We start from the raw sequence: 26,018 nt of genomic DNA, 5'->3' as shown, positions 1-26,018 counted from the left end.
AATAAATTCTATCTATCTTTATTTTCTTCGTAGGTACACTAAGAGGTTTTAATCCGGCACTGGGTACCTATAACTTTACTTGCCGGCAAAAGGTCTCTCCAAATTAGTTTCAGCCACTCCAAAGATTAGACTGGAGTGGATTTTAAAAATATTAATGTTTTTAAAGATGCTCTGATTAGAGAATATATCTTACTTAATCAAACTTCGAATAAAGTTGAGCGGAAAATGACCTGAATGATCAAATAGAAGCATCATCATGCGAACTACTAAAGGCAGTATAAAATAGTATTGATTTTTTTTTGTTATTCCACCACAAGTTTGCCCTTGATTGCAGTCAGCAATCTCACAAGTGATGAGGCAGTCCAAGATTGTAGCGGGCCATCCTTTCAGAAGTGTGGCAGTTTTATAAAATCCATGCCTCTAATCGGTTTCCTCGCGACATTGTACCAGAATACTACGTCGCTTAGCGACCATCTTTGTCGATAAGGTGGTAACTAGCCACGGCAAAAGCCTCCCACCAGAACAATTTTACTACAGACATTAGGAGATAAACACCAAAAGAACTGGAATATCAAATGGCGAATATACATCATCGAATACTCGTTCGTTTAACAAAATAATAAATAAAATTGTACAGCCAGTGTAAAACCTTTTCACAGCCAGGTGAATGTCAATAAGCGGTAAGCGAGCGTATTGCTAGCAAAACATTCAATATTTACAGAACAATCGACTCTGATGGCTGCATTAGTAAACTATACCTAAAGTTACATACCTAACAGTTGTTGATAATAAATTTTAATTTATTGGTGTTATATTTTTAGCTTTCACGGCGGCTAAGTGTATTTACCAATACTATTTTTGTTATCTCAACATCATTATCATCATGATGAATCTATAAGCGTCGAACTGCTGGGCCCACGCCTCCTTTCCCATAAGAGAGTTTTGGAACGTAAACCCAGCACGCTGCTCCAATGCGGGTGGATGGGCTTGAATCCTAGACTAAACAGACATTAAAGTAGTTCATATTGTTTGGCCATTAAAATATAAAACATATATTTTATTTTCTTAGCTGTGATATAGAATGCAAACAGTGTAACGATAGTACAAGGGGCTTAATTATCTTGTAAGTAAGCTATGGACGTCAGTGGCGTGCACTTCATAAATGCACAAAAGCACCGCCTACCCTAAAATTGATATATAACTCGTTTAGGAGGAGGATTTTTGCCGTTTTATCCAATTTTCCTGCTGTATGCATACCCTGGTGCACGCCACTGATCGACGTAGTATAATATTATTGAGGCTTCGAAATTATTATCCTTATTTTAAGAACATCAAATTATGTCATATAAATACAAGTTACGTAATATTCATTTATAATTTAAAGATTATTTATTTCATGAATTATAATTAATTGTATTTTTGTTTTTTATTAAAATTGTATACCTTTTGGTTCCTTGGTTGACTAAAAAATTCTATATAACCGATCACAGAATTTAGAACATATATAACTGTTCTTAATTCTGTGATACCGATACTGTTACTTGTGACTCTTGGAAAAAGATATTTCCGATGAACTATTTTATTGTGTCACCATTTATTGTATCTAAGATCGAGTTCGTGAATACTGTTTCTACTGTTAATAAATCTGTCCGAAGGGTCTTTCGAGCATCACTTTGATGTTGGCTTCAGTCTTGCATCAGAAGAAACTTGAAAGGTAAATTTGTTTCGTTTTATAAAAAAGTTCAATAAAAATCGTGAAGTAAAAGTGCAACTATGTTATATACATAGATACGATTAGTTAATCAGTTTATACAGTATTTCTACTTTCTCTCTTTTTGACCCCCGAAGCAAAACTGACGAGATGTTATAAGTTTAACGTGCATGTGTGTGTGTGTGTGTGTGCATGTGGCATCGTGTTTACCGAACGGATGAACCGATTTATATTTTGTTATTTTTGAAAGGTGAGGGCTTCACTAGTAGAATAATCTAACCGATAACGAAAGAAGGGGGTTTTAAAATTTATATATTATAGTTTAATGTATTCATATTTATCCTAATTATCACTAGCCTTTTAACGTCCCACTGCTGGCCAACTTCCCATAGGAATGAGGGTTTTTCGAATAGAACCACGAAGGAAAACATCGTGAGGACACATGCATGCCTGAGAGTTAGATAATGTGCTCAAAGGAGTGCGGAGTCCACCAATCCGCATTCGGCCAGCGTGATGGACTACGGCCTTAACCCTTTCTTATGATTAACCCGGAACGATGGCTAAAAGTGCTCCCCGAGCACCTGGCTGTTCCTGAGAATTTTTAAAAAAAAAATTCCACCATAATCATTCTTGACTCGACCATGTCTTCGAATACAGGATCTCAATATCCGTTATGGAATAAACCAAGCTCAAGAAAAGTGATCGAGTTATTTTATTAAACCATATGCGCATGTACTTCAGCCAGTTGCTCTTCTCCTTCTCGCGCTCCTTTTGCCTTGCATCCATCCCTAGACAATCAATTGCAGAAGACCATACTTTGTACCACGGAGGATATGACCAACTCCAAAACTCTTTTCTTAACAGTGTAATGAAGCTCCCGTTTTTTCCCAACGCGCTGCAATACTGTTTCATTTTTAACTTGTGTTGTAAGTGTGTATAAGTGGCTTTATATTTGACTGGGTGGTGACTTTGATAAATGATAAAAATTTATAACTAAAAGTAAAAAAGGAGATTTAAATCTTTTGGTACGAGTATTAAGTAATTGAATCTTTTATCTTCATGAGAAACTTTCAATGACGAAGAGCCAAGAGTTTGCGTGCGCAGCGTTTACTTCCTAACATTTATTTTTGTTTGGTCTGGTAAAGCAAAAACTTAACTTTATAAAAGAAATGAAAGGGCAAAATTTAACAACCATTAATTTATGTTTACTTATTTACAGTGTCAGCTTAATATTTAAATAATAACTTATTTTAGCTAAGATTCTTAAATGCTAACAGCTTATAATAATTATTTCCACTAATCTTATTACTTATATTCATTATTCTAATCTAAAGTAAAAGCTAGTCGCCGACAATTTTTATTTAGATTTTTCAACGACGGCCTAGTTTTATTTAGATAATTAGAGTTTTTTTAGTTTACTTAAAATATTTTATACTTATACCTTGTTACTACAAAATTATTCAAATTTTTTGTGATTTATATAAAAATTGATCTAGGGCGTGAAAGATGACAAACAAACAAACACACTTTCGCTTTTATTATATAAGTTAGGGTTTACAACAATGCTTCTACAGTCGAGTTTTTCCTAATCAATGTTAAGATCATTTTATAAGGTCATCGTTATGATATAGCTTAGAAAAAGTGCCCTAAATATGATATAACCGGATTTAATATAGGAATGCAGATTAAAATGCGAGCTAAAATGTCAAATCGCCACCCAGTGCAATTATTCCCACTATTTTTACAATTTTTAGTTATAAAATAGCAAATTTTCGTCAAAGGTTACAGCCATGAAAAAATGTACAGTTTACGTTTACGGCGGATACCTATTTTGTTGAAATTATGGCGAAGAGTAACATATCTTTTTTTTCGCTATGAATAATCTACCTCATAGACAAAATTATATGGTTAGAACCTTATTTTGGAATACTCATATTTATAAGAATGGTGCCTCAGTCATTAAAGAAAAGGTTACCTTATGTTGCAGTTTCTTCTGTAACAAATTCCTACGTAAAGTATGATACGTGGTTTCATTTAATAAAGGGTATAACTACTTAGACTCTGGGCACTTAGCAAATTCAAAATAGGGCTGTATAGTTTTATTATTCAAATACTGGGGTTTACAAGAACTATTAGTAGAGTAAATTGTTTGGTTTACCATTTGTAAAGTTTTACTAGATTTCCCTTTGTATATCAAATTTAGTGCGGCTAGCCTGTTCATTCTGAATAAATATTAACCTATACGTACGTAAGCTAAGACATTCCAATGATCTGGAATGTTTCCATTCGTTGCAACATGAAGGGACTTCGAAAGGAAACAGGGTGTTTATTTATGGAAACAGTATTTTGCAACTGACTGATGTCAAGAAGTGTAGTTAAATGTGAAATGACAACTTCAATTGATTTCGAAAGGGGCTACATCTGGAATTTATATTCATTGAATGGTGTGTAATATGCGTATGTAGGCAACATTAAACGTGCTGAATACATCTTACTTGCATTATACTCGTATACATAATATCAAAACTGAAATTCGATTGTTAGCAAAAACTCGAGACGTTTTCATTGAAGGATATCGCGAAAACGTATAAAATTTTTATTCAAGTCTTATGATGTTAAGTAGACGTTATATACTTTAACAATTTATTTCTTTTCAGGTCAAGGGGAAATGAATCTTCAGCCGTAGCAATAAAGGTGAAAGTCTTACGATGGCAGTCAACAGCCCTAGCGGGTATCCTCCACTCTCCCCAAAGCCACTCACACCGAAGAGTCCCCGCCACTTCATATTCCCTCAAAAGAGTCCTTCCATAACATCTAGCACGTCCTCTTCGGGTTATTTTACTCCACAATCCGGATGCAGTTACGATAAACATGGTCCGCCTAAAAGTCCAATCGCTCACGGTCATCGCAGCCCAGCAAGTCCAAGGCACTTCCACTTTCCCCAAGTTGCAGAATCGCCTTCCGAACGCACGAGTCCCAGCAACTTCGATCGACCACACCACGGTCTTCACTACACTACATCTCTTAAACACAGCCGTCGTGAAAAGTCCAGATCACCCAAGCCACCTCCAGTGCATATCCATACAAACCCTGGCTACGTTTCTCCTAATAGAATGAGGAAACTATATGGTTCAACTTCCACAGTGAGTTCACCTCGGCTGGTGACCTCTCCAAGCATTATATCAAGTCACACGGATGACTCTACGGATGCGATGCCTGGTACACCGTCCGCAATCGTCAATGACGCGGACGATGAAGCCACAGAAACTTCTTCGAGGATCTGCCGAAAATCCACTTCAGACTTAACAGATTTGACTGAAGATACACCTCAGACACGGTCAACGAGCATCAGTAGACCATGTTCACCAATGCGAAAAGGTTCAATGAAGGGAGGATTAGCGTATTTGGCTAGTAGACGGGGTTCGCGGGAGTCAACTATGTCGAATTGTGATTCAGTGGAAGACATTGGGCCCCTCAATTTTCAAAATACGATGCGTGGTCGACAAAGGCGGACCTCTAATTTCTTGGAATTACCAGGTTAGTAATAATAGTTGTTTCTATGACATTATATTAGACATTTCATCAATAACCTATAACAGTCCACTACTGGAGTAAAGGTTGCTCCAGTAGTGGACTGTTATAGGTTGGGAGGGTTTGCCCAAAAGGCTGCCTCTGCTCATCAGGCTGCAGGTCGACGGGTTTGTGATCGCAGGAGTACTCTGTACACCTCTTTCTCTGTTATGGTCCCTTAGTCACCTTGTATGAAACCTGCGGGAAGAGGACGGGTAGTGTCAACTGTATTTTGATCTGCCGTCACCACACGGCACGAAAATTAACACTTACTTGTTTATTATTATTATAATACTTACTAAGGTACGAGAAATGTCTTGTGTGTACCAAGAATAGATATCATTTGGGTAAATGAAAACTTCTTCAGCACTTTACTTAGTGTAATAGTGTAGTTTAACTAAGGAAAGCTGATTTAATCTAGAAACCATAAGAAACTTTGTTTTCGTATGCTTTTTAAATTTTGCTTTGTTGCGCTTAACTAGTAAAGAGGTAGACCTCGTTTAAAGGTATTTTTAGTATAAATGTACTATATATATATACAAATGAATTCCAGTTTCACGTGTTGTAATAAGACCCACGTAGGTGTACTTTCGTTTACCTTTCTATACGGTAACACCAAATACCAAGAAAGCCTTTTCTTAATTTAAAAATAAATATTCCACGAATAATTATTATCCAGGTTAGTGAAAGCTAAAATCAAAACTTATTAAAATGCCAATCACGAAGAAGAAATTGCTGAAATTTCCTGAAGGTACTTAATTATCATTCACTAGGTGTGCTCCGTGGTTTTACCAACGTTAACTTTGGGTGGTATAGTGTAATATTATATAGTTGTAGCGTTTTGACTTTTTCCGTACATTCAGTATTTGCGGGCGGGAAGTTTTGGCAGTGGCTCGTTACCAACATGTCAACAAAGAGGTGCCGCTTTACGATTTAGGGTTCAAAGTCGAAGTCAAATTCAAAGTCAAATATTTCTTTATTCAAATAGGCATATAGATGGCACTTTTAATGCATAAATTACATGTAAGTTATGACATAGAAGTGAGTTTATGGCGATAACTGAATTCGTCAACTTAAAACTAAAGCTACGAGAACTCCAAACGCGCCGTGGTTCCTCTTAAGGAAACCCACAACAAACCAGTTGTTTTTTTTTGTTGTCACCATCTCACATTTCCATTTAATACTATTAAAGAAGCAATCTGGTTAGAGAAATAATTAACACCAAAGCATTTTTATCGTTGACGTAGTCCTTAGTACTATAATAGGACTTTTCTATAAGCTTACGTTTAATACAAACTTTTTAAGAGACATCTCCAAGATATCAACTGGTAGTTTATTGTAAAATTGTATACAATTTCCTTTAAATGAAGTACATATTTTATGTAGTCTAGTATATTGCAGGTTTATTTTTGCTTCTAATTTTCTAATTATTGCAGTCTCATTTTCTCTTCAATTTAGTTTCGTTGCGATGTCACGTAGAATCGATTAGGGGTATGAATTTGTTTTAGATGCCATACCCCAGTCACCAGATGTAGAATAAAAAAGCATCTCGGAAACCCATTACAATTCTATACTAAAAATGTATGTAGGTAGGTACTTACTTTTTATAATATACTACAATCGAGTGGCCGAGTAGGTAACCCAAATTCACCTACAGGCCTTATATAAGCACTTTTAAACGCCTAATAGTCGAATATGTCGACCACGAAACTAATGAGTAACATAATATACCTATGAAATGGTTACAATTTTCGGTTCGGTCAATGTACCTCCCATAATCAATCCTCGCCCGTCTTTTGACAACTTAATCTATAAAGCTGGGCGCACTTAAGGGGACAGAAACCGACTGATATAGTGACAATTTAATCAATATGGAACTATATATTTTGTTGATGGTTGAAGAAAAGCTAGGATAGGACTTTTGTCTAGTAAATTTGGTCGGGTTTCCCAAATATAAGGCAAGCCAGCTCATGTAAAAAGGATTTTCTTAACTAAAAATTCCTAAATCTAAATATTCTTTCTGCTTTTAAGTCGTAGCAGCTCATAAGTAAATTGTTTTTTTTAATAACGTACCCACATTTATGTTTCAAATGTAGTATTTTTGTATTAACCTTATTTTTATCATAAACTTGCGGAACCGGCATATGTCGCCCTGCTCAAAGCAGTGTTATATACCGGGTCCAATTGAGTTTCAGACCAGCTTCTGGTTCTGCCCGCCACTTCGTCTGCGTGGACTTCAGAATTGGGTCCAAACCCGAAAAAACATCTTTTACCTATGGGAAAACACCTTTAGAGCGTGTACGTGATAACCGAATTACACGCGGACGAAAACGCGGGCGGAAAGCTAGAATGTTAGAAAATAACAATTTCATTATTAACAAATTATTGGTGCAAAGCAATTACGAGTATTTATGCTTTTCCCACGGGAAAATTTTGATAGATCGAAATTAAAAGTAGTAGTAGTAGCTTCTGTCCGCGACATCGTCTGCGTGGACTTCAGAATGGGGTCTAAAGCATCGCTCGTTAACGATTTTTAATATTAGTACGTGAACTATTTGAGAGATTGGTAAAGAAAGTACATGTCTGACATGCATATCAAATTTCAAAACGGTCTGCCAGCGGCTTAGCTCGTAAACAATTTTCAATTTTCCCTCGGGAACTACTTAAGGAATCGGGATGGAAGCCTATTTTCTTTCCATGTCAAAGGCTTCACGTATGTCAAATTGCAGCCAAATCAGTTTCGCTGATTTTTCGCTTTTGACTAACATACATCCACATTTTCACAATTATAATATTAGTGGCAACGAAGTTTGTAGTATTATAACATATTAACTTCGTATTTCCACCCTTTTACTGCATCATGCAATGAAACCTCGAAACTGCTGAAAACTAAATGTTTCACTTTGTAGAGATAAAATTACTTCATACAGAGTGGATTGCTCACAGAGTTTCACTATTAAGATAATTAGATTAAACGACCCTTGTGGCAGTTTGTAAAGTCCGGGCTTATAGGACACCGGTGCTGCGTTGGTATATGTTTAATAAGAACAGGTTTGCAATTTAACATTCTCGCTTTCATGTTAATTAATTAAACAATCTAATAATGTACTTGCAGCAGAGTTTTGCGCCGGCTTTTTCTCAACATAATCTTACTCAAATTAGATTTTAGAGCTACTAGGGTAAATTCACTAATGGATAGTTCCATCATTCCAAAATAAAAAATTACCTTCACACAAACGAACGCCCAATGTCTTAAAACAGATTGCCGGGTTACAGCTATAATACAAAAAAGAGAAACACATTAGATTTTTAAAATATCCTGTACCTTTTTAACTTAACTATACGCGCAGTAGTAACTTTTTTTAAATAGTCTACAAAAACAAATCTTTTCCTCTTTCTTAAATGCATTATTTAAGACTTGCTTTGAGGTAATGTATCCCTACGTGATGCAAATTTGCATCAAAATGGACACGGAAAATATATAACATAGTACAATGAATATTAAAAACAAGCTTTCACCGCCTAATTATGCCGTAAAACATATCTATCATAATCTTAATATATATAAATCTCCTGTCACGATGTTTGTCCGCGATGGACTCCTAAACTACTTAACCGATTTTAAATAAATTGGCACACCGTGAGCAGTCTGCTCCAACTTAAGAGATAGGATAGCTTAGATCTTTAATTATAGTCGCAATTTTATTTTATTGCTAATTTTTTGTCTTTAATTAATTGACAGTCACATGTTATACATATATATACTACTATACTCATTTAAGGCTTAACGATACTGAATACTTTAAAAACAAAATCAAACGCAGACGAAGTCGCGGGCAACAGCTAGTGTTTTATATGTCCTACCTAACCTCAACACCTAACGTTCATATATCTACAGGTACTAATAATAAAGCTGAGTGCCTAGTGTGGTTTTCTGAACACGTTGACTTATTCGATCGCGTGATAGTTAACTACGGATTAAATGGCATAGAAAGAGCCATCTAGCGACTATACTGGGAAACAGCAGAAAAAGTCACACTAGGGACTCAGAAGAGTTTTTTAGTTTCTATATGAACGCGCCTATCTCTGGAACTGCGTTTAAAATTGTGAACATTTTTGTTGCAGTTGTAGAGCACTCAAGACCAAGGGTGTGCTCATTACCAGAGAAACCTTACAACCCTCGGATATCAGATGATCTCTACAGGCTGAGAACATTCTCTATCACCACCAAAGGCGGCGTTGTGAATTGCGGTGACTCCATTTGTAACCGCCGTAGTAGATCCAATACTTCTGTTAACTCTACGAATAGCAGGTAACTATAAAAACACGTATAGTAAGCAGCGATATTCAAAGGCTTACGCTTTTGTACAAGAACTGAGATTTTTTTTTTTTTTTTTTTTTTATTTATTTATCAAATAAAGCAATTACAATAAAATGGTTAGTATAAAAACACCGAAAAAACCGCAGAGGTTTGTCCTCGGTGCCTATCTGCAACGATTACGGTGTTAATTAAAAGAATAAAACCAGCTGTGGGAAAAACATACTGCTACATTGTAGAACGATAGGAACCAAGTAAGACTGTCAATTTTAATTTTTAATAGTAGTAAGTACCAAAATAATATAAACCATACGAGATACAAAAGAGTCAGCCAACTAACTTCGCTAAAAAGTATTCTTGAGTTTACGCTTAATGTTTTTAATATTTACATTTTGGATCAACGTTGAAGGTAGTTCGTTCATGAATCGCGGAACCAAAAAGGCGGTCGTACGCTCACCGTATGTATTGTTAGCGCGCGTAATGAGCAAGCGGTTGGCAGTCATCGTCCGCGTATGTACAGGATGTTCATTTTTCCGGAGTATCTTCTTATTAAAGAACTCATTTTTCAATAAAGTATATTTAAACTGTTCCTGAACAGGTAATGTTTTACAATGATTAAAAAGCCCTAGATCATTACCGTCGTATTTAGATTTAATGGAATGTGAGACAATAGCTTTTAAAATTCTTAACTGTAAGCTATATATGTTATTGAGATAAGTTTTATAAGTACGACCGTAGCTACTGAGACCATATTGTACGTAAGTAAGAGCGAACGAGTTATATAGCATTAATTTGATTTTAAATGGAATCCGTCGATTTAAAATAGTTATATTTGAGAGAAATTGCCTCAGTTTATTACATACGAAGTCTATGTGGAAACTCCAGTTGAATTTGCAGTCAATAGTAAGACCAAGATAGGTATATCGGTCGACTAGCTCAATCGAAGGGCACTTACATGAATTATAATTTACACTGTGTAGACAAGCATGATCGTGAGCTATAATATTTTTAAAGGGAATGAATTTTAGATATGGTGATCTAATATGAATCAGTTTGGTTTTTTTCACATTAAGAACTAAGCCCGCATCGTGACACCACATGGTCAGGGTGTTAAAATCCATCTGCAATGCTTCACAGATCTTGTCAGGGTCCCGACCAGCAAAGATGATGCAAGTATCGTCCGCGAATTGGTAACATGAACAATGCTTTATACAGTTGCTCATGTCATTCACATACGTCAAGAAGTGCAACGGGCCGAGGACGGAACCCTGAGCCGTGCCTTCACTAACCACATGAGTGTCGCTGTAGGCGTTATCAATCCTTACACTAAATGTGCGTTTGCGAAGGTAGTTTGCGCACCAAGCGAGCAAAGGACCGCGGACACCACATGTTTCTAGTTTACTTTGAAGAAGATTATGGTTCAAAGTGTCGAAAGCGCGCGAGAAGTCTATAAACAGTGCAAGTACATGTTTTTTTTGGTTAAGCTGTTCATTAACTTCGTCAGAAAATATTGAGAGAAGATCTATTGATCCCTTTCCCTGCTGAAATCCATATTGGTTGCGGTAAATTACTTCGTTCTTCTTATAAAATGTATGAATTTGTTCGCAGACAAATTTTTCCACAATTTTGTCTACCGACGATAAAAGCGTGATTGGTCGGTAGTTTGAAAAATCATTGCGTTTCCCTTTTTTAAAAACTGGTCGAACACACCTTTTTTTAAATTTTCAGGGTAGAAACCGCTTTTGACACTGCTGTTAATTAGATTTGCTATAGCTAAAGAAATTTTATCCCTAGCCGTCTTTATGTGGCTAACCTTAATGCTGTCCGCTCCTGGCGCTTTACTTGAATTTAAGTTTTGAATAATCTTAGAAATTTTAGTGCATGTCGCTTTCTGAAATAAAATGGAGGAGTTCACTGACTTGGTATACAAACAAGGGTCCAATAGCTTGGAATTGCAGGTCGGAATTATCGATTTAACAGCCTTGTCGAATTCGTTTGCAAAACCATTAGCAATGGCGTTACTGGATAACCCCTGTGATTCAAAGGCTTTTAAAATGGAATCATCAATAGATAAGGATACACGGCCCATCATTTCATTTATTAGTTTATAAATTTTTTTAGAGTTATTAAAGTTGGTATTTATACGTTTAACATAATATAAATTTCGTCGGTCTTCTAGTACTTTATAAGCTTTATTACGTGATAGTAATAAAGTGGACTATTAGTGGACTACTACGCGATCTCTTCGTGATAGAGCCTGTCCGGAGAACTACTACCGCCATGTTAATTTCTGCCGTATAGCAGCTTTGCTGTCGCCAAGCAGCAGTGCTGAAATCCTGTCTAAAGGGTGTGATCGTCCGGGTAATTTAATTACTTCGTGCTCTATAAGGCTATCATGAGGGACCCACGTCCTCAAATTGATAGAAACAGGCGAAATAAACGAGGTTTTTTTTTTGCTCTGTATATAGGGCCATCTGCTCGGTCCGTCGATAATTCATCATCATCATCATTTCAACCAATCGACGTCCACTGCTGGACATTCGTCTTTTGTAAAGAGTTCCACAATCCACGGTCCTGGGCCACTTGCCTCCAGCAGCTCCTAATTATTGACGACATCTTTGTTAGACGTCAATAATTACTAAATAATAAATAAAAACTTTAATTTAGCAGGGGCATTTTTCATTTTATCTACTTATGTCAAAACATAGGAAAAGTAGCCTTTTTTGTGACTAAGGCCACAGGCGACCTTAGTACGTACGACCTTAGTACGTATAGAACTGAGGTACGTATAAATAGGTAAATAATACATATATCTAAGAATCAGTATTTATTTTAGGAATTTATGTATGAATTTGTTACAAATTACACAACCTTAAACTATATATGTGCCATAAACTTAACACTTTTCATAAAAGACATGAGCTGTTTGATTAAAAAATTTAGTTTCAGTTTGAGAATAATTTCTCGTCCAATTCCGTCCTTAGTTTCTGAAGTATTTGGAAAAACAATTAATTCTATACATATAGACATACCTACAGCTAGCATACGAAAAAACTTTAGCCGCCTACGGTAAAGTTTTAGTTTGTAAGTTTTCAACTTGATTTTTAAATGTACATTTAACTGGCTTCGCTTTGTTATTCAGAAAATGTACGTTCATTCCACTTAAAGTAGGAAAACAATGTTCTTAGCAACAGGCAATGGTGGCCTAGTCTGTTAGGCTCACCTGTTAATCTGATTACAGCTGGTTGTGACTGATTACAAAGTTGCGTGACCGAACCGACCTACTTAAAGCGACTCTCTTAACAAACGCTCTGCGGTTTAGTACGGAATACAGATAACACTTATATGGTTAGATCAAAGTTATTATTGATTACAAATCGAGTTTGGAAGTATTAGAGTTTATTTATTTATTTAATTAACACATAAATAAAATTTATTTATTTATATATTTACTATTGTATTATATAATACATTAGCAGATATTTAAGTAAGTTAGAAGCCCAACAAATAAATACCTATGTGTAATGAGCGAAAAACCATTGTCCATTGAATTCTGAACTACAATAAACAGATAAATACACAGCGGTGATAACCCAGTGGGTAGGACTTGGACAACTGCACATTTTAAATATCATCGCATCTACAAAAACACTGCGGTAATTTTTTTAATGACTGTGCTATAATATTTTTTCCTTTCAGCTTTCAGCGCCGACTCTTTTGTAGTTTCGGGTGGTTGCATTTATACGTATAAGTAGGGCAATTTTAAAGTTTTTAAATGTATATCTTAAAACGTAGAGATACACAGGAGTGATAATTCGTAAATGTTCTAAAGGAAGCAAAATAGTACGAGATATAAACGATTTTATTTATTTGACACCGGAATTAAGTACTAAAACAGCTACTACAACCGTTAATTACCAAGGTAGATTTAAAATGAAAATATTTTTGTGTTCTCTATAAATAGTTCTTTCCAATATACCACATGACTCCCTCAGTTTATTTAAACTTATAGTATAGGTGTTATAGATCCTAATATCTATACCGAGGGACGATTTTCCAGACGAAGTTCTGTAATTACTTATCGTGTACAAAAGTTAACTGAAGCGTTTGTCCCCAGAGCATCAGATAGATCGCCATTCGACGGTTCGTGTTGCTCGGGCTATCGGCCAGTCGACTCCGCCAGCCTTGATACCCCCGACGATGATGAACTAGATCCAGTAAGATATATTTTTTTACTTATATCTACCCATTAGATTCTTGCTCAAACCAGTAGCATTTCTTATGACTGGGGTAAGTTGGTATATACCACTGGTTGGATTTCTTGTTTTGGTCTAAACTAAGATGGAAGTCGCACGTAACAAGAGTGCATGAGGTTAAATAATAAAAATAACTTTTATCTATCCTCTTTTCATAAATATTTCGAAACAACACAGCGGATTGTTACGCTTTTATATAAAATTTATTTTAAGTTATGAATTCCAGATAGAAAGAATTTACTTGGAAAGCATAAATTTCATAAAGTATTTTATAAAATATCAAATTAAAACTTACCTCGCACAGTAAATGTTGAACATCATTATCGCCCGCTAAAGTTGTTTACATTGCGCAGTTGCCGGAAAATAAACTTCGACATTCGAAAAGTTACGAGAGTGAATTTTTTTCTGTTGTGGAAACTTATTCCGAATGCAGCTCTGTGGCCTTTGCTAATAACATAATATCTATTTTAATTCAATGAACTTGTTAGGTGTTCATTTTCGAGGAGAGTCTTGAGCATCTTCAGCAACATGTTATGAACAACTGCTGTAAATGCAAAGGTGGTTGTCGCATTTAAATTGGTTTGGTATGAATTTAAAACCATTTTTATCACGGCTTTAATCATGTTTTATTCATCAATTGTGTATGTGGATATCTTTTATTGAAAGCCTTTTTTAATAACAATTTGTATTTGATAAATATGTAAAGGTCCGCGAGAAAGTCAAATGCGCCGCCGCGTAGAAAACGATTTGGGCTGAATATAACTGCCATACCCCTAAGCCTAACAGGTAACCCGTTACCATCATAATCTGCATTATCACTCACTTGTAGCGTAATTAAACAAAATGCTGACGTACCTACATTAAAAAGTACCGGCGAACCGTATTAGGAACTTCAAACATTATAATGATATTTTCATTGTTCCGAACTTGCTCTTGTGCCAGTAAATGTGGCACGATTATATTACGTACATGAATTCGCGAGTCGTTAATCTACTTTTAGATTATCGTGTAATCGATGTTGGGCATTATCGCGTTATTTTAATGGTAAAGAAGATAGATAAAAATTTAACGTTTTGTGTTGATTTAGAAGTTGGTCTGTCTTTATTGTTAACCTCATTGTTCTTTTTATTATTGCTCGAAGGTTTCATACTATAAATACTGTATAAATATAATACCGGATTACGGATACCAAAAATAAAAATATATTTTTGTCAAAATAAAAGTCAGGAGATCGTCAACAGCCCTCTGAAGTTCTGGGGGATTTTATAGGAATTTTCTACTGCCGAGTATCTAACTCGCACGCTACTGCCTGTCATACCTACCTGTTTACACTTTAATTTTTCCGAGGTTTACTTTGAAATACTTACGAGCTATCACCATTACGTAGTTTAGATTTTATATTCTCACGTGTCTTAAAATGTAACAATCTTTTCAACAATTTTAGTAAAAAAATGTTTTCATTTGTTAAAACAACGTGCAAATGCATACTAAATAATGCAGCGGTTGAGCTGAACATAGGTGGCAAACAAAGAATTAACAACCAAACACACTTTCGCATATTTTATATTTTATACTTCGGATTTTTTCTAATACTTAAACATATTTTAAACACCAAAAAATGTCGGTAAGATTATTTAAATTATAAGTCTGGTAACAAATGACCTAATGTAAATGATTATAAATATAATATTTTGTTCATAGATACCAAAATATCGAGTGGTACTTCTGGGAGATTCCGGTGTCGGGAAAACTGCTTTAGTGTCTCAGTTCATGACGTCAGAATACATGAACACTTACGACGCGAGTCTGGGTAAGTTTTTGTTAAAATGAGTTTAGAAAAAAGTTGATAAAGTTTTTATTATACTACCATAAGTTTTCAAATTGAGCGTTAGACTTTTGTAATATTTCTATTACGAAATTATAAAACTTAAGAATAGCTCGTTTTGTACAGCCAAAGATAGGTCAAGTGCTATTCCTTAAAGTAAATACCTACTTAATAATTCCTTAAAGTTAAAACCCTCGTAATACACAATAAACTGTCAGCGATAAAAAACACGGCGCGACGACCCAAAAAATGAGTGATATGTTTTCAAGCATTATATGTATATTGTTTAAACGTTTCTTTATTTTACGATTACTTTAAATGCCAATACAGATTTCGATACATGAGAAACCCTTAGCTCAGCCTGAGGAACACTAACTTAAATTAAAAAAATAAAACATTGTTGCGCTTTTATGGCATCATTTTCAAATGTAACTTTCGTACAGCGCTCAAAAGCCTTTTTTGATTACGTACGCGTTATACGTGACATTAATAATGTTACAATATTAGATTCAAATGCATGCTGCATGTGTAAACTGTTAAAAGATTATGGCTTTGCTTATAGCTATTCATTATTTCAATAGTCATTTAAAGCATAAGTATAATCCAAAACTAAAGGAGTACGTATAATTTTTAAACGTAGTATAAAACAAAGTCCTTTTCCGCGCTATATGTTCATGCGGTTTTCACCATCGCTCTGATAATATTTCACATGGTATCTATATATAATAAAGCCTAATATTTTTTTTCGTAAATAAAAACAAATGAATTGCATAAAATTGTATTTGTATCTATCTATCTGCTAAACAGAAATTTACATGACATTAACTTTAGTCTTTTTTTCTAATGTATACCCGTGCGAAGAAGTAACGGGTTGCTAGTATTAAATGTTCTGATAAATGCCTTTCTCGTCGCATCGCACAAACTGTTCACTCCAATAGGTGTATTGTAATTTGAACTGTTAAGTAAGAAGAAGATAAAAAATATATAATATTGGCGCTATCCAAAACCCCCAATGGTGAGATGTTAAAGGGAATCGTAATTATTAAAGATGTAAATATAAATATACTTTAATATAGTATATTAATCATCTCTACCAACGAACGTTCGCTTCCTAAACAGCTTGCTAAACGGTATGACCCGCTATGAATCACAAAGCATACATTCAACAGATCTTATACCTAATTAAACCACAGAATTATGTTCGGTATATTATGCGGTAGGTCAATTTATATGCAATCGACGCAGCGGTGAGACGTTTCCTAAATTATATTGTTATTTACATTATACTTAATGTAATTGTGGTTAGATTAGTTTTTTTTAAGTTTTAATTTTTTTTCTTTTTTAACCAAATATTTATGTATGAACTGTTTCTGATAAATAATAATTATTTGAATCGTCTTACTATTAATGTTATGTAATAATTTAGAATGACTTGGGATGTATACTAATATTATAAAAAGGAAAGATTTGTCTTTCGTTGTTATTTTTTTCCATTATAAAGCTCTTTTAACCAGAAGTAACATAAGCTGTATTGAATTTCGGGTTCAATAACATTTCAACCCGAAATAATAGGTAGGTACTTATTATAAATCGAGCCAGAAGAAAAAACTCCGTCTGCGTGGCCAGACACAGTAATACGTTAAGAAAAATATCTAAAAAAAAATTGGAAAATCCAAAAGTGCACGACTCATTAATAAAATAGCTATCCAATTATTTGTCAATAAATAACGAAAAAAAACACATGAGTCGTGCAAAATAAAAAGAAAAAAAAAAAAATTTTTAAAACAGCTGTACTAGGAAAGTGATGCACAGGCGCCCCTGGTGGAATAAAATGTACATAATATCTATAGATATATATCACCATCCATGTTAATTTTACATGGATATATATATAGATATACAGTCTTGCAGTTTTCAAATCAAATCAAATCAAATCAAATCGTTTATTTGCAGATTGGTATTACATTGTTGGTAGGTACACAAAACATAGGGACAAACAATCCGCCTTAGATGGCATGCAAAAAATATATATGATCGTACAATAATTATACAATAATAATACTATCTTAAATCAATCGATATTATTAAAATAAGAATAAAATTTAAGAGTGATATCAAAAGTACAAATATTATTATTCATGTCAAATTATAATCACTGTAAATGTCAAACCTATAATATTGTGTCTGTTAAATATTCTTGGATGGTATAATAACATTTCCCAATAAGTAATTTTCGTTTTTTATTTTATTAATTGCAATTAAACTACACTGAATTAATTAATCATTCGCATTCAGTGACCTACAATCGTCGATTGGAATTAAAAAAAAAATTTAACTCAAATAATGGATTTTTTTACAAGTTAAGAGTGTTTTCGGGTTTCACACATGACGGACAGAAATTTTTTTTTGACCTATTTTGGTGTTTTTTTCCAATTCTATTGCAGTAAATCAATTTTTTAAAAGTATGGAATTAATCTCCATTAAATTATCTCGACAATAGTATGCAAAATATCTTGATTCCGTGAACTAACAAGGCTATAATAATAAAAATAGCCGCCGAAATGAGGCGAAAAGTTTTTTTCCCCTCATTTCGGCGCTTCGATCGTAAAGCACTCTCTGATGCTTCGCATCATGAGTCGTGCAATAAGCCACAAAAACGTATTTTACGTCGGAAGACAATTGTATGTGATTCTGAAATTGATATTAAATATTAATCCTTACAAAAAAGTGACAGTTTATTACTAGTCTATATATATATAATGAAAATGGTCTTCGTTTGAGGCTCAATCACGCCTAAACCACTGATCGTATCGACATGAAACTACCACCATTCGATGCGAATTTTTTCCTAGATGGTTTATGGCTATCTATTTTTTGAATTCCAACATTCCTTCATTTTTTTATTGCTGTTTTACTTTTATGAACATTTATCCCGCTAATAAAAACAAAAGATAAGCATTTTCTCTTGATTCTTTTGTTTTCATGGATTTCAACAGAGTGTATTAAACGGATTATGGTTTTTTACATTCAGCTAAGAATCTACTCACGGTAGTGGAGAACGGCTGGACCAATTGGGCTTTTTTTTATCTTCAGAATTGTCAGGAGAAAGTTTTGTATGTAAGAAAATTTTAAAAAAGCCCGATAAATAGTTAAAAATTTCGATGATAATCGAAGAATTCCCATCTATATAGTCACTCACCACGAAATCTCGGGAACCATAAGACTTAGAAACGTGAAACTTGGTAGGAATATTACTTTTGCTATGTAGAGGTCAGGTCAGCTATGAATAGATTTTAAGAAATTCATTCCCCAAAGGGGATTGCGGGGGCGTTAACAATGAACAATTCCCGTTTTTAAACTATAGCTCCTATAGACTTCAAATTTGGTAGGAATCTTCTGTAAGAGGTGTAGAAATAGGCTATGAACGAATTTTACGATAGCTCACCCCACAGGGGGTTGCGGGGGTGGGTATTAACAATTAATAGTTTTAATTTTCCAGCTAAAGCTCCTACAAGCTCCAAATTTTGTAGGAATTTTCTATAAGTGATGTAAAAATGATTTATGAACAAATTTTACGATATCCCACCCCAAAGAAGATTGTGGGGGCGTTAACAATGAAAATTTTCAATTTCCAAGCGATAGCTCCTATAGACTCCAAATTTAGTGAGAGTGTTCTATATGTAATATAAAAATGATCTTCGAGCGGATTTTACAATGAATCACCTCCAATAAGGTTCGCGGGAGTGGGTGTTAACAATAAAAAATTTCAATTTCGAAATATAGCTTCTAAAAATTCTAAATATGGTAGGAATCTTTTATTATTCACATAAACAACATCTCAAAATGGATTTCAATAAAGTCTACTTCCGACAGGAATTGCGGGGGTGGGTGTTAAAATCTAAAATTTTTATTTCTAACCTGTAACTTCTACAGACTCCAAATTTGGTGGGGATCTTCGTGTATGTAGGGGTATTCGTGTATTTCCTTGCAACAATCGTCTTTTTGGCAGCGGAGAAAAAGTCATTGAGAGGTTTCAAAAACTTAACTTTACATGTAGCTATCCAATCAACGGACTAAGAATTTTACATTCATTTTACTTTTGCAGACTACATAACCGACGAATTCTTTTATTGCGGGATCGCGGAAATGTAACAGATTAAAATGAATGCATTTTCCAAGCACATGAGATGTGGAAAAGAAATTTAGTTACTTATTCCAATAGAATTCATAAAAAACATGCACAATTAATTTTCTATAAAAAATTGATGTCACGGAGAAAATTTTAGTTAACAGAAAATTCGTCGCACTTGAACCTAGACAGATTTAAACTTCACATATGAGACTTGCAATGACTTTAACTTAAACTTTCAACGCTCATTTCAAATTTTTTTCTTCATGTCAATTATTATTAATTTTTGGAAGAAAGGCACGGAAATGTTATAATGATTGCACATTGAAAGTTACAATAAATATTAGTGAGAAAAATCACCTGGATGAAAGATACAGGCTAAATCGATGGAATTTGGAATTTGAGTAAGTCTAAACAATATCGATGCTTACAGTTCTATCCGCGGGGCCTATTTATGTTCATACAAAAATAAAAAAAGGAGAATAATAAAAATATGAAAAAAATAAATAAAAATGATACATAAAATGTAATTTATTTCCTTTTTCAATTCGCCCAGCGAAGCGGGCTGGAAACGGCTAGTTTAGTATAAAGTCAACCTTAGATAGATATAACTTTTTTTTTGCCATTTACAGTATGTTATTCGGTAGATAATGAAAAATGATTATTACGGGACTTACGGGAGGGGGTAAGGTACCCATTATAAAATTATGTTACGATCTTTATCTTACACAGGTAAACCCGCGGGGAAAAGCTTGTTACTTATAAATATGTTGTAATCACATAATAATTATGAAAGGATGTAATGTAATAAATTCTATGTGTATCTCTATATTACACTATAGAGATTAAATATATTTTAAACTTAAAATTAAAGTCGTGTTAATGAATTAATTACAAAATTTAAAAGAAATATAATAGTTTCTTATTACATTACCATCATTTCTAATATTTAAAAAGAAAGTGTTTGCATAAAATTATAATTGACACTCCTGCCACTTGTTTAGATTATTTGCTGATAAAATATAGAGGTTAATGTTTATTAGGTTACAATAGGGCTGACATGCAGCTGTTCTGTAAAAGCCCTTAAAATAAAGATATTTCTTATGGGCAAACCCTCCCGTTGGAGATATTTAGTTCCGCAGTTGACTGTTATATGTTTCCGATGATAATCATAAGACATTTCTCATAAAGTAAGTATGTATTTACTTGTGTCATTATGATGAATTCGAAGAAATACCTAATGAAAATACGAAAATTGATGTTTTCCCGCGCTTCCCTTAGGCCAATCAGAATTTTCCCGGGGAGATGGAGGAATTGAAAGAAGAATAGAGAATGGAAGGCGGGGAAGGGTAGAAAAATATGGTGGTGAATGGGATCAACGATAAGAGCTATTGTATTATCGTATAAGACGTATCGTAATTTATGAAGTACTTGTGCTAAATGAGCTACCTGATGAGTTTGGTACCTTGTTCGTAGCATGCTTTAAGAGTAGGGTACGTTTTGTTAATCAGGCTGTAGAAAATATATACCTAATATTTAGTTTATTACTAATCTGATGTCATTCTATAAGTCTGTTTTTTTGCATTGTTGTTTAATTTTCGAGAATCTAATTAACAGCACTTGCCTTAGTACAAGATTTGGTCACTCGAGGAGTCGTTTTCGAGTAGGTATGGAAATACTGGAAAACGAGTAAAAAGGATCTTAACTGCATTACGTTCAAGCGTATCACTATTCTTTTAGGATTTGCTACTCTAAAACGAGTGAAGTCAGTGTCAGTTTTACTTTGAGGATACCGAGTTTGATGATGCGATAACGATACCTTGATTGCGAGAGCAAATCTTGTAGTAATGCTACAGTTAGTCCACTTAAAACCCTGTTCACATTATTTTACCGTGCCATAAATAAACTAAACCCTCTGATTAAATTTTAATGAATCTTCCACGAGACGTCACTAAGTAGACGAGAATGGACTGTTATAAGAACATAATACATTGGAAAATAGCTAAACGGTACAATGTTTGCATTCACTTAGCTATATTACAAAATGGCAAACAAAAATTTTGCCGAGAGATATAATAAAATCTTTGTGAAAGGAATTTTCAAATAAATCCTGCTAGAGTGGGGAAAATCTATTAAGACCCCGTTTAAGTGAAAATGTACATGTATTTAAGTTGAAATTATTGTAAAAAGCTGGGATGAGATTACTTTTATTGAAAACTGGTGTTAAATAATGTGCTAGAGATATATAGGTATTTTATTTTTACTTGTGAAATATTTTATAAAGTAATGTTACCTAAAGAAGGGTCTATCCTACAATTTGAAATATTTTGCGACCTCAGTAACGCGTGCTTTGGTGCTTTGGTCTTATAAAAGGAAGCCCCGAGTTCGATCACGGGAAGGGGCAATTTGGTAATTTATAATTAATGAGTTTTCTCTGGTATGGAGGCAGACATCCCACATGTCTTCTGCTATGGCTTTATTGCAACTATTTCGAGAAATAAATATGACCAAATATTGGTTTATACAACAAAGGTTTATAAAACAAGTTTTTAATAAAAAATAATTTCACAAATTAATTTCGCACCCAGTGTATAAATATTTACTCCGTAATATGTTCTCATAATTAAATTGTAACAAACTGTTTATTATATGCCGCTATGTGTCATATTACATTTAACACGATGTCATGTTACATTACACCCACGACAAATTAATGTTAACCGACGATTAATCTGCCTTATTCATTAAAATGCTTTAACCGGGTAGTTTGTTAAGATTACACGTAATGTGATTTAACTGACAAAAACACAGAGTAAACACCTTTTATAAGTTAACTATCTGTCCCGCGACTTCGTCCGCTAACAATGTCTGAGAGACTGAGTCCTTAAAGGTTTTTAAAAAGGCCGTTAGCGGTATTTAATCTTTAACTACCTACGCGTATTAAAATGGTCTAAGCTCAAAAACAAGGTGCTTCATACAATCTTCCAACAATCGTTTTACCCCTTTAGGAATAAATATTACATTTTCTTTCTCATCGGCTCTTCTCGGTAGAATCTGCTTTCCGAACCGGTGGTAGAGAAACTACAAACATACATACCTCACGTTTCAAAACTTCTTTTAAAGTAGGCCTACTGGAATGGTTTTTATTGTAACTAAATATATATATATAGATAATATACTCTCACAATTACGATTTCAAACAAAAACATACGCAAACTATCTAAGAAAACGCAAAACTAAATTTTTACTATCTAAAACTAGAACCAATTATGGAAAGAAAAGCTTACTGTGTGCAGTGTGAGTGAGTGCTGTTGTACAATGATTTACCTGAGATAATCATTAACACTAAAAGTTTACCAATATTTAAAAAACTTGTTATTGAACATGTACAAAATTCCGTTCATATTATTGTATTCTCGATGTAAGTTATCTATTGTGTTCTTTTGAGAAATAAATGTCTTTAAGCCGAACTATTTCATAGCGGATAACAACACAAACTAATATAAAGCGTGTAAAAATGCCACCATTCCTCCTAAATTTTCATATCCCTAACTTTGAAGAACATCGGATTTTCGTACAGTTTTTAACTCCGTTAAAGTAAAAATTTGTCCAGTCACCAAATTACGACGAGCCGAGTCGAAACAAACAGACAGTCTTTGTTTTCTGTACCATAAATACTTTCTATAGAATCGAATCCGTGGGACTTGCTAGTATGGTATTATAATAGGGGTGGCAACGACGTGTTTATCTAGTTTCGAATGACAGCGCACTTCCCTCTCCTGTAATGGACATAATGACAAGCGACAGAATAATGATTAGAGGTATACCTATATTATATACCTACTATCCTCTACGTAGAATAGAGGGCAATGACATACCTACTTCCTATAATTTGGGCAAATTGACCGAATAATAACCTTATTTTATAGTTGGAATAGCCGTAACAAGTTCACTTTTTATTCGTCTTCTAACTGAAAAAGGATTTGTTTTCTGAGGGGAATGGGTAATTAAAGCGGTTAGACGACGTAAAATGGTTATAATTATTATTTATTTATTTCAATTTTGTCCGTTGCTTCAGAGTGAACTGATTTTAATAACTGTTTTTTCTTAAATTGTTGCTTAGTCAGAAAGAAAACAGTTATATAGGGTAATTACTCACAATAATGGTAAAAAAGTTTAGACGGCCGATTGGCGCAGTGGGCAGCAACCATGCTTTCTGCGTCCATAGGTTTCGATTCCCACAACTGAAAAATGTTTGTGTGATAAACATGAATGTTTTTTCAGTCTCTGGGTGTTTATCTGTATTTTATGTATATAATTCATAAATGTATTCTTCTGTCATCTTAATACCCATAATACAAGCTACGGTTACTTTGGGGCTAGATGGTGTGTGTATTGTCGTAGTGTATTTATTTATTAAAAAAAAAAAGTATATATCGGTATTAGAAGTATTGGTACTGGTATAGTATATAGGCAAAATTTTTATTATCAGAGACATAATCCTGTATGATTGACTCAGCTGGTATTTTGATTATTTTGATTGGTTCACTAGACTTGTGAATTGTGATGGAATGAAATATTTAAATGCGTTCAGTTTCTTAAACAAGACTGCAAATTTATTGCAGTTTTCAAACTAGTTGTCAAAGTATATTTAAAATAGAACTATAAACTAAATACTAAATCAAATACACTTGATACGCCTCCACCCACTATTCGGTATTGATAATCAGTCAAATGCATTTGTTTCCAGCTCTCGCCGACTGTAACAGATTTATCACGATGCTCCGCCATCGATCTTGTTTCTTACACTGTAAACAACTCTGTTATAGTCGTTTGCCCTCGGGCAACGAGTTCTATGACATTGTAAAGAGCCGCTTTAAGAAGTATTTTTTTTACACAAAAGGATGTTTTGGTATGGAGCTTGCTTTACCTACGGTCCGCCATATTGGTGATTTCCTCCACAGCGGCTACGCATATAAAATAAAATGAAAATAAATAAATTATTGTTTAAATATTCGTCAGTTTACAATAGTGTTGGGAATCCTGAAGTTAGTTTTAAAATAAAACCTGTGTCTCTCTCCTACGTATACAATCCCTATCCCTACTAATATTATAAATGTCAATGTAAGTTTGTTTGTTACACTTGCACGCAAAAACTACTTAACCGATCCCCATGAAACTTTGTACACATATTCTTGGAAGTGTTAGAAGTAATATAGCATACTTTTATCCCGACATTAAGCTTGGTTACTTTGGGAGAGGGGATGAGTGTTTGACAATTTTACACCATAACTCCGACAAATTATAACCGATTTAAATAATTATTTTTGTGCTATAGAGGTTATAATATGTTTTTTAATTTTGCCCAAACTGTGGTTGGAGATAGAGGGCAGAACTCCTCAGCGGACAGCAACAAACCCCTCATTTAAATCTTAGCGATACTGAATAATTTTTTTTTTTTTAGATCTACAACAATATTTAATGCCACATCAAAAAACAAAATCAAACGCAGATGAAGTCGCGGGCAACAGCTAGTATATTATAAAACTTGCCATAATCGATGGCTGGCATTAAGAACATAATAATCCTCCGGGAGTGCCGACAGAAGTCAAAACTTATTGTTAAAATAAGTTTTCACTTCTTGAGGCACTATTTTTTAGATGGGTACTAGTGTTATTGGGGTACGAATTGTATTTTATTATTTACTAGCTTTTGCCCGCGGCCCGCACACGATAAGTTAAATTTTTGCTTTGGTTCAAATTTTCATCCCCTATTTGATGCCTATGCGAGTTGGAATTTTTAAAATTTGTGAAACACTTATTTCTTTATTTTTAATCGAAAACCTAAAATCAAAGTTTCATGGATGTAACTTGAAAAACAAAATGATAAATGAAGGTTTTTATATTAAGGGATTATGGGAGTTTTGAAAAAATAAATGTAATTCGCTATTTTGTGGTGGCGCCCAATTTGCATATGAAATTTTTCATAGTCTATTGCATTTTACTAGTCTAGCCCTTTCATTTGATATCCATATTGAGGGTCTTATAAAAAAAAATCCCTTTTTTGTGGCGGCGGCCATCTTAGACTAATTTATCAAACGTAGCTAGCACTCCCGAAACAATAAAATTAAAATCAAAATCGGTCATCTGTTTGGGAGCGACGATGCCACCGGTACACACACACACACACACACATACACATACACACAC

General features: G+C 34.1%; 1 protein-coding gene across 2 annotated transcripts in view; it reads left to right on the top strand.

The window, feature by feature from the left end:
• Positions 1-26,018, top strand: part of LOC120626862 — an 84,734-nt gene that overhangs the window by 32,556 nt on the left and 26,160 nt on the right. For both annotated transcript variants that reach the window (XM_039894652.1, XM_039894644.1), the window contains exons 2-5: positions 4,369-5,248; positions 9,407-9,593; positions 13,717-13,816; positions 15,557-15,665. In XM_039894652.1, the coding sequence (XP_039750586.1) occupies positions 4,420-5,248; positions 9,407-9,593; positions 13,717-13,816; positions 15,557-15,665 (1,225 nt within the window). In that variant the 5' untranslated portion in view covers positions 4,369-4,419. The remainder of the gene's footprint in view (positions 1-4,368; positions 5,249-9,406; positions 9,594-13,716; positions 13,817-15,556; positions 15,666-26,018) is intronic.

The sequence above is a fragment of the Pararge aegeria genome, chromosome 1 (genome assembly GCF_905163445.1).
Source record: "Pararge aegeria chromosome 1, ilParAegt1.1, whole genome shotgun sequence".
NCBI classification, from domain to species: Eukaryota; Metazoa; Arthropoda; class Insecta; order Lepidoptera; family Nymphalidae; genus Pararge; species Pararge aegeria.
This window is presented reverse-complemented; position numbering and strand designations above follow the sequence as displayed.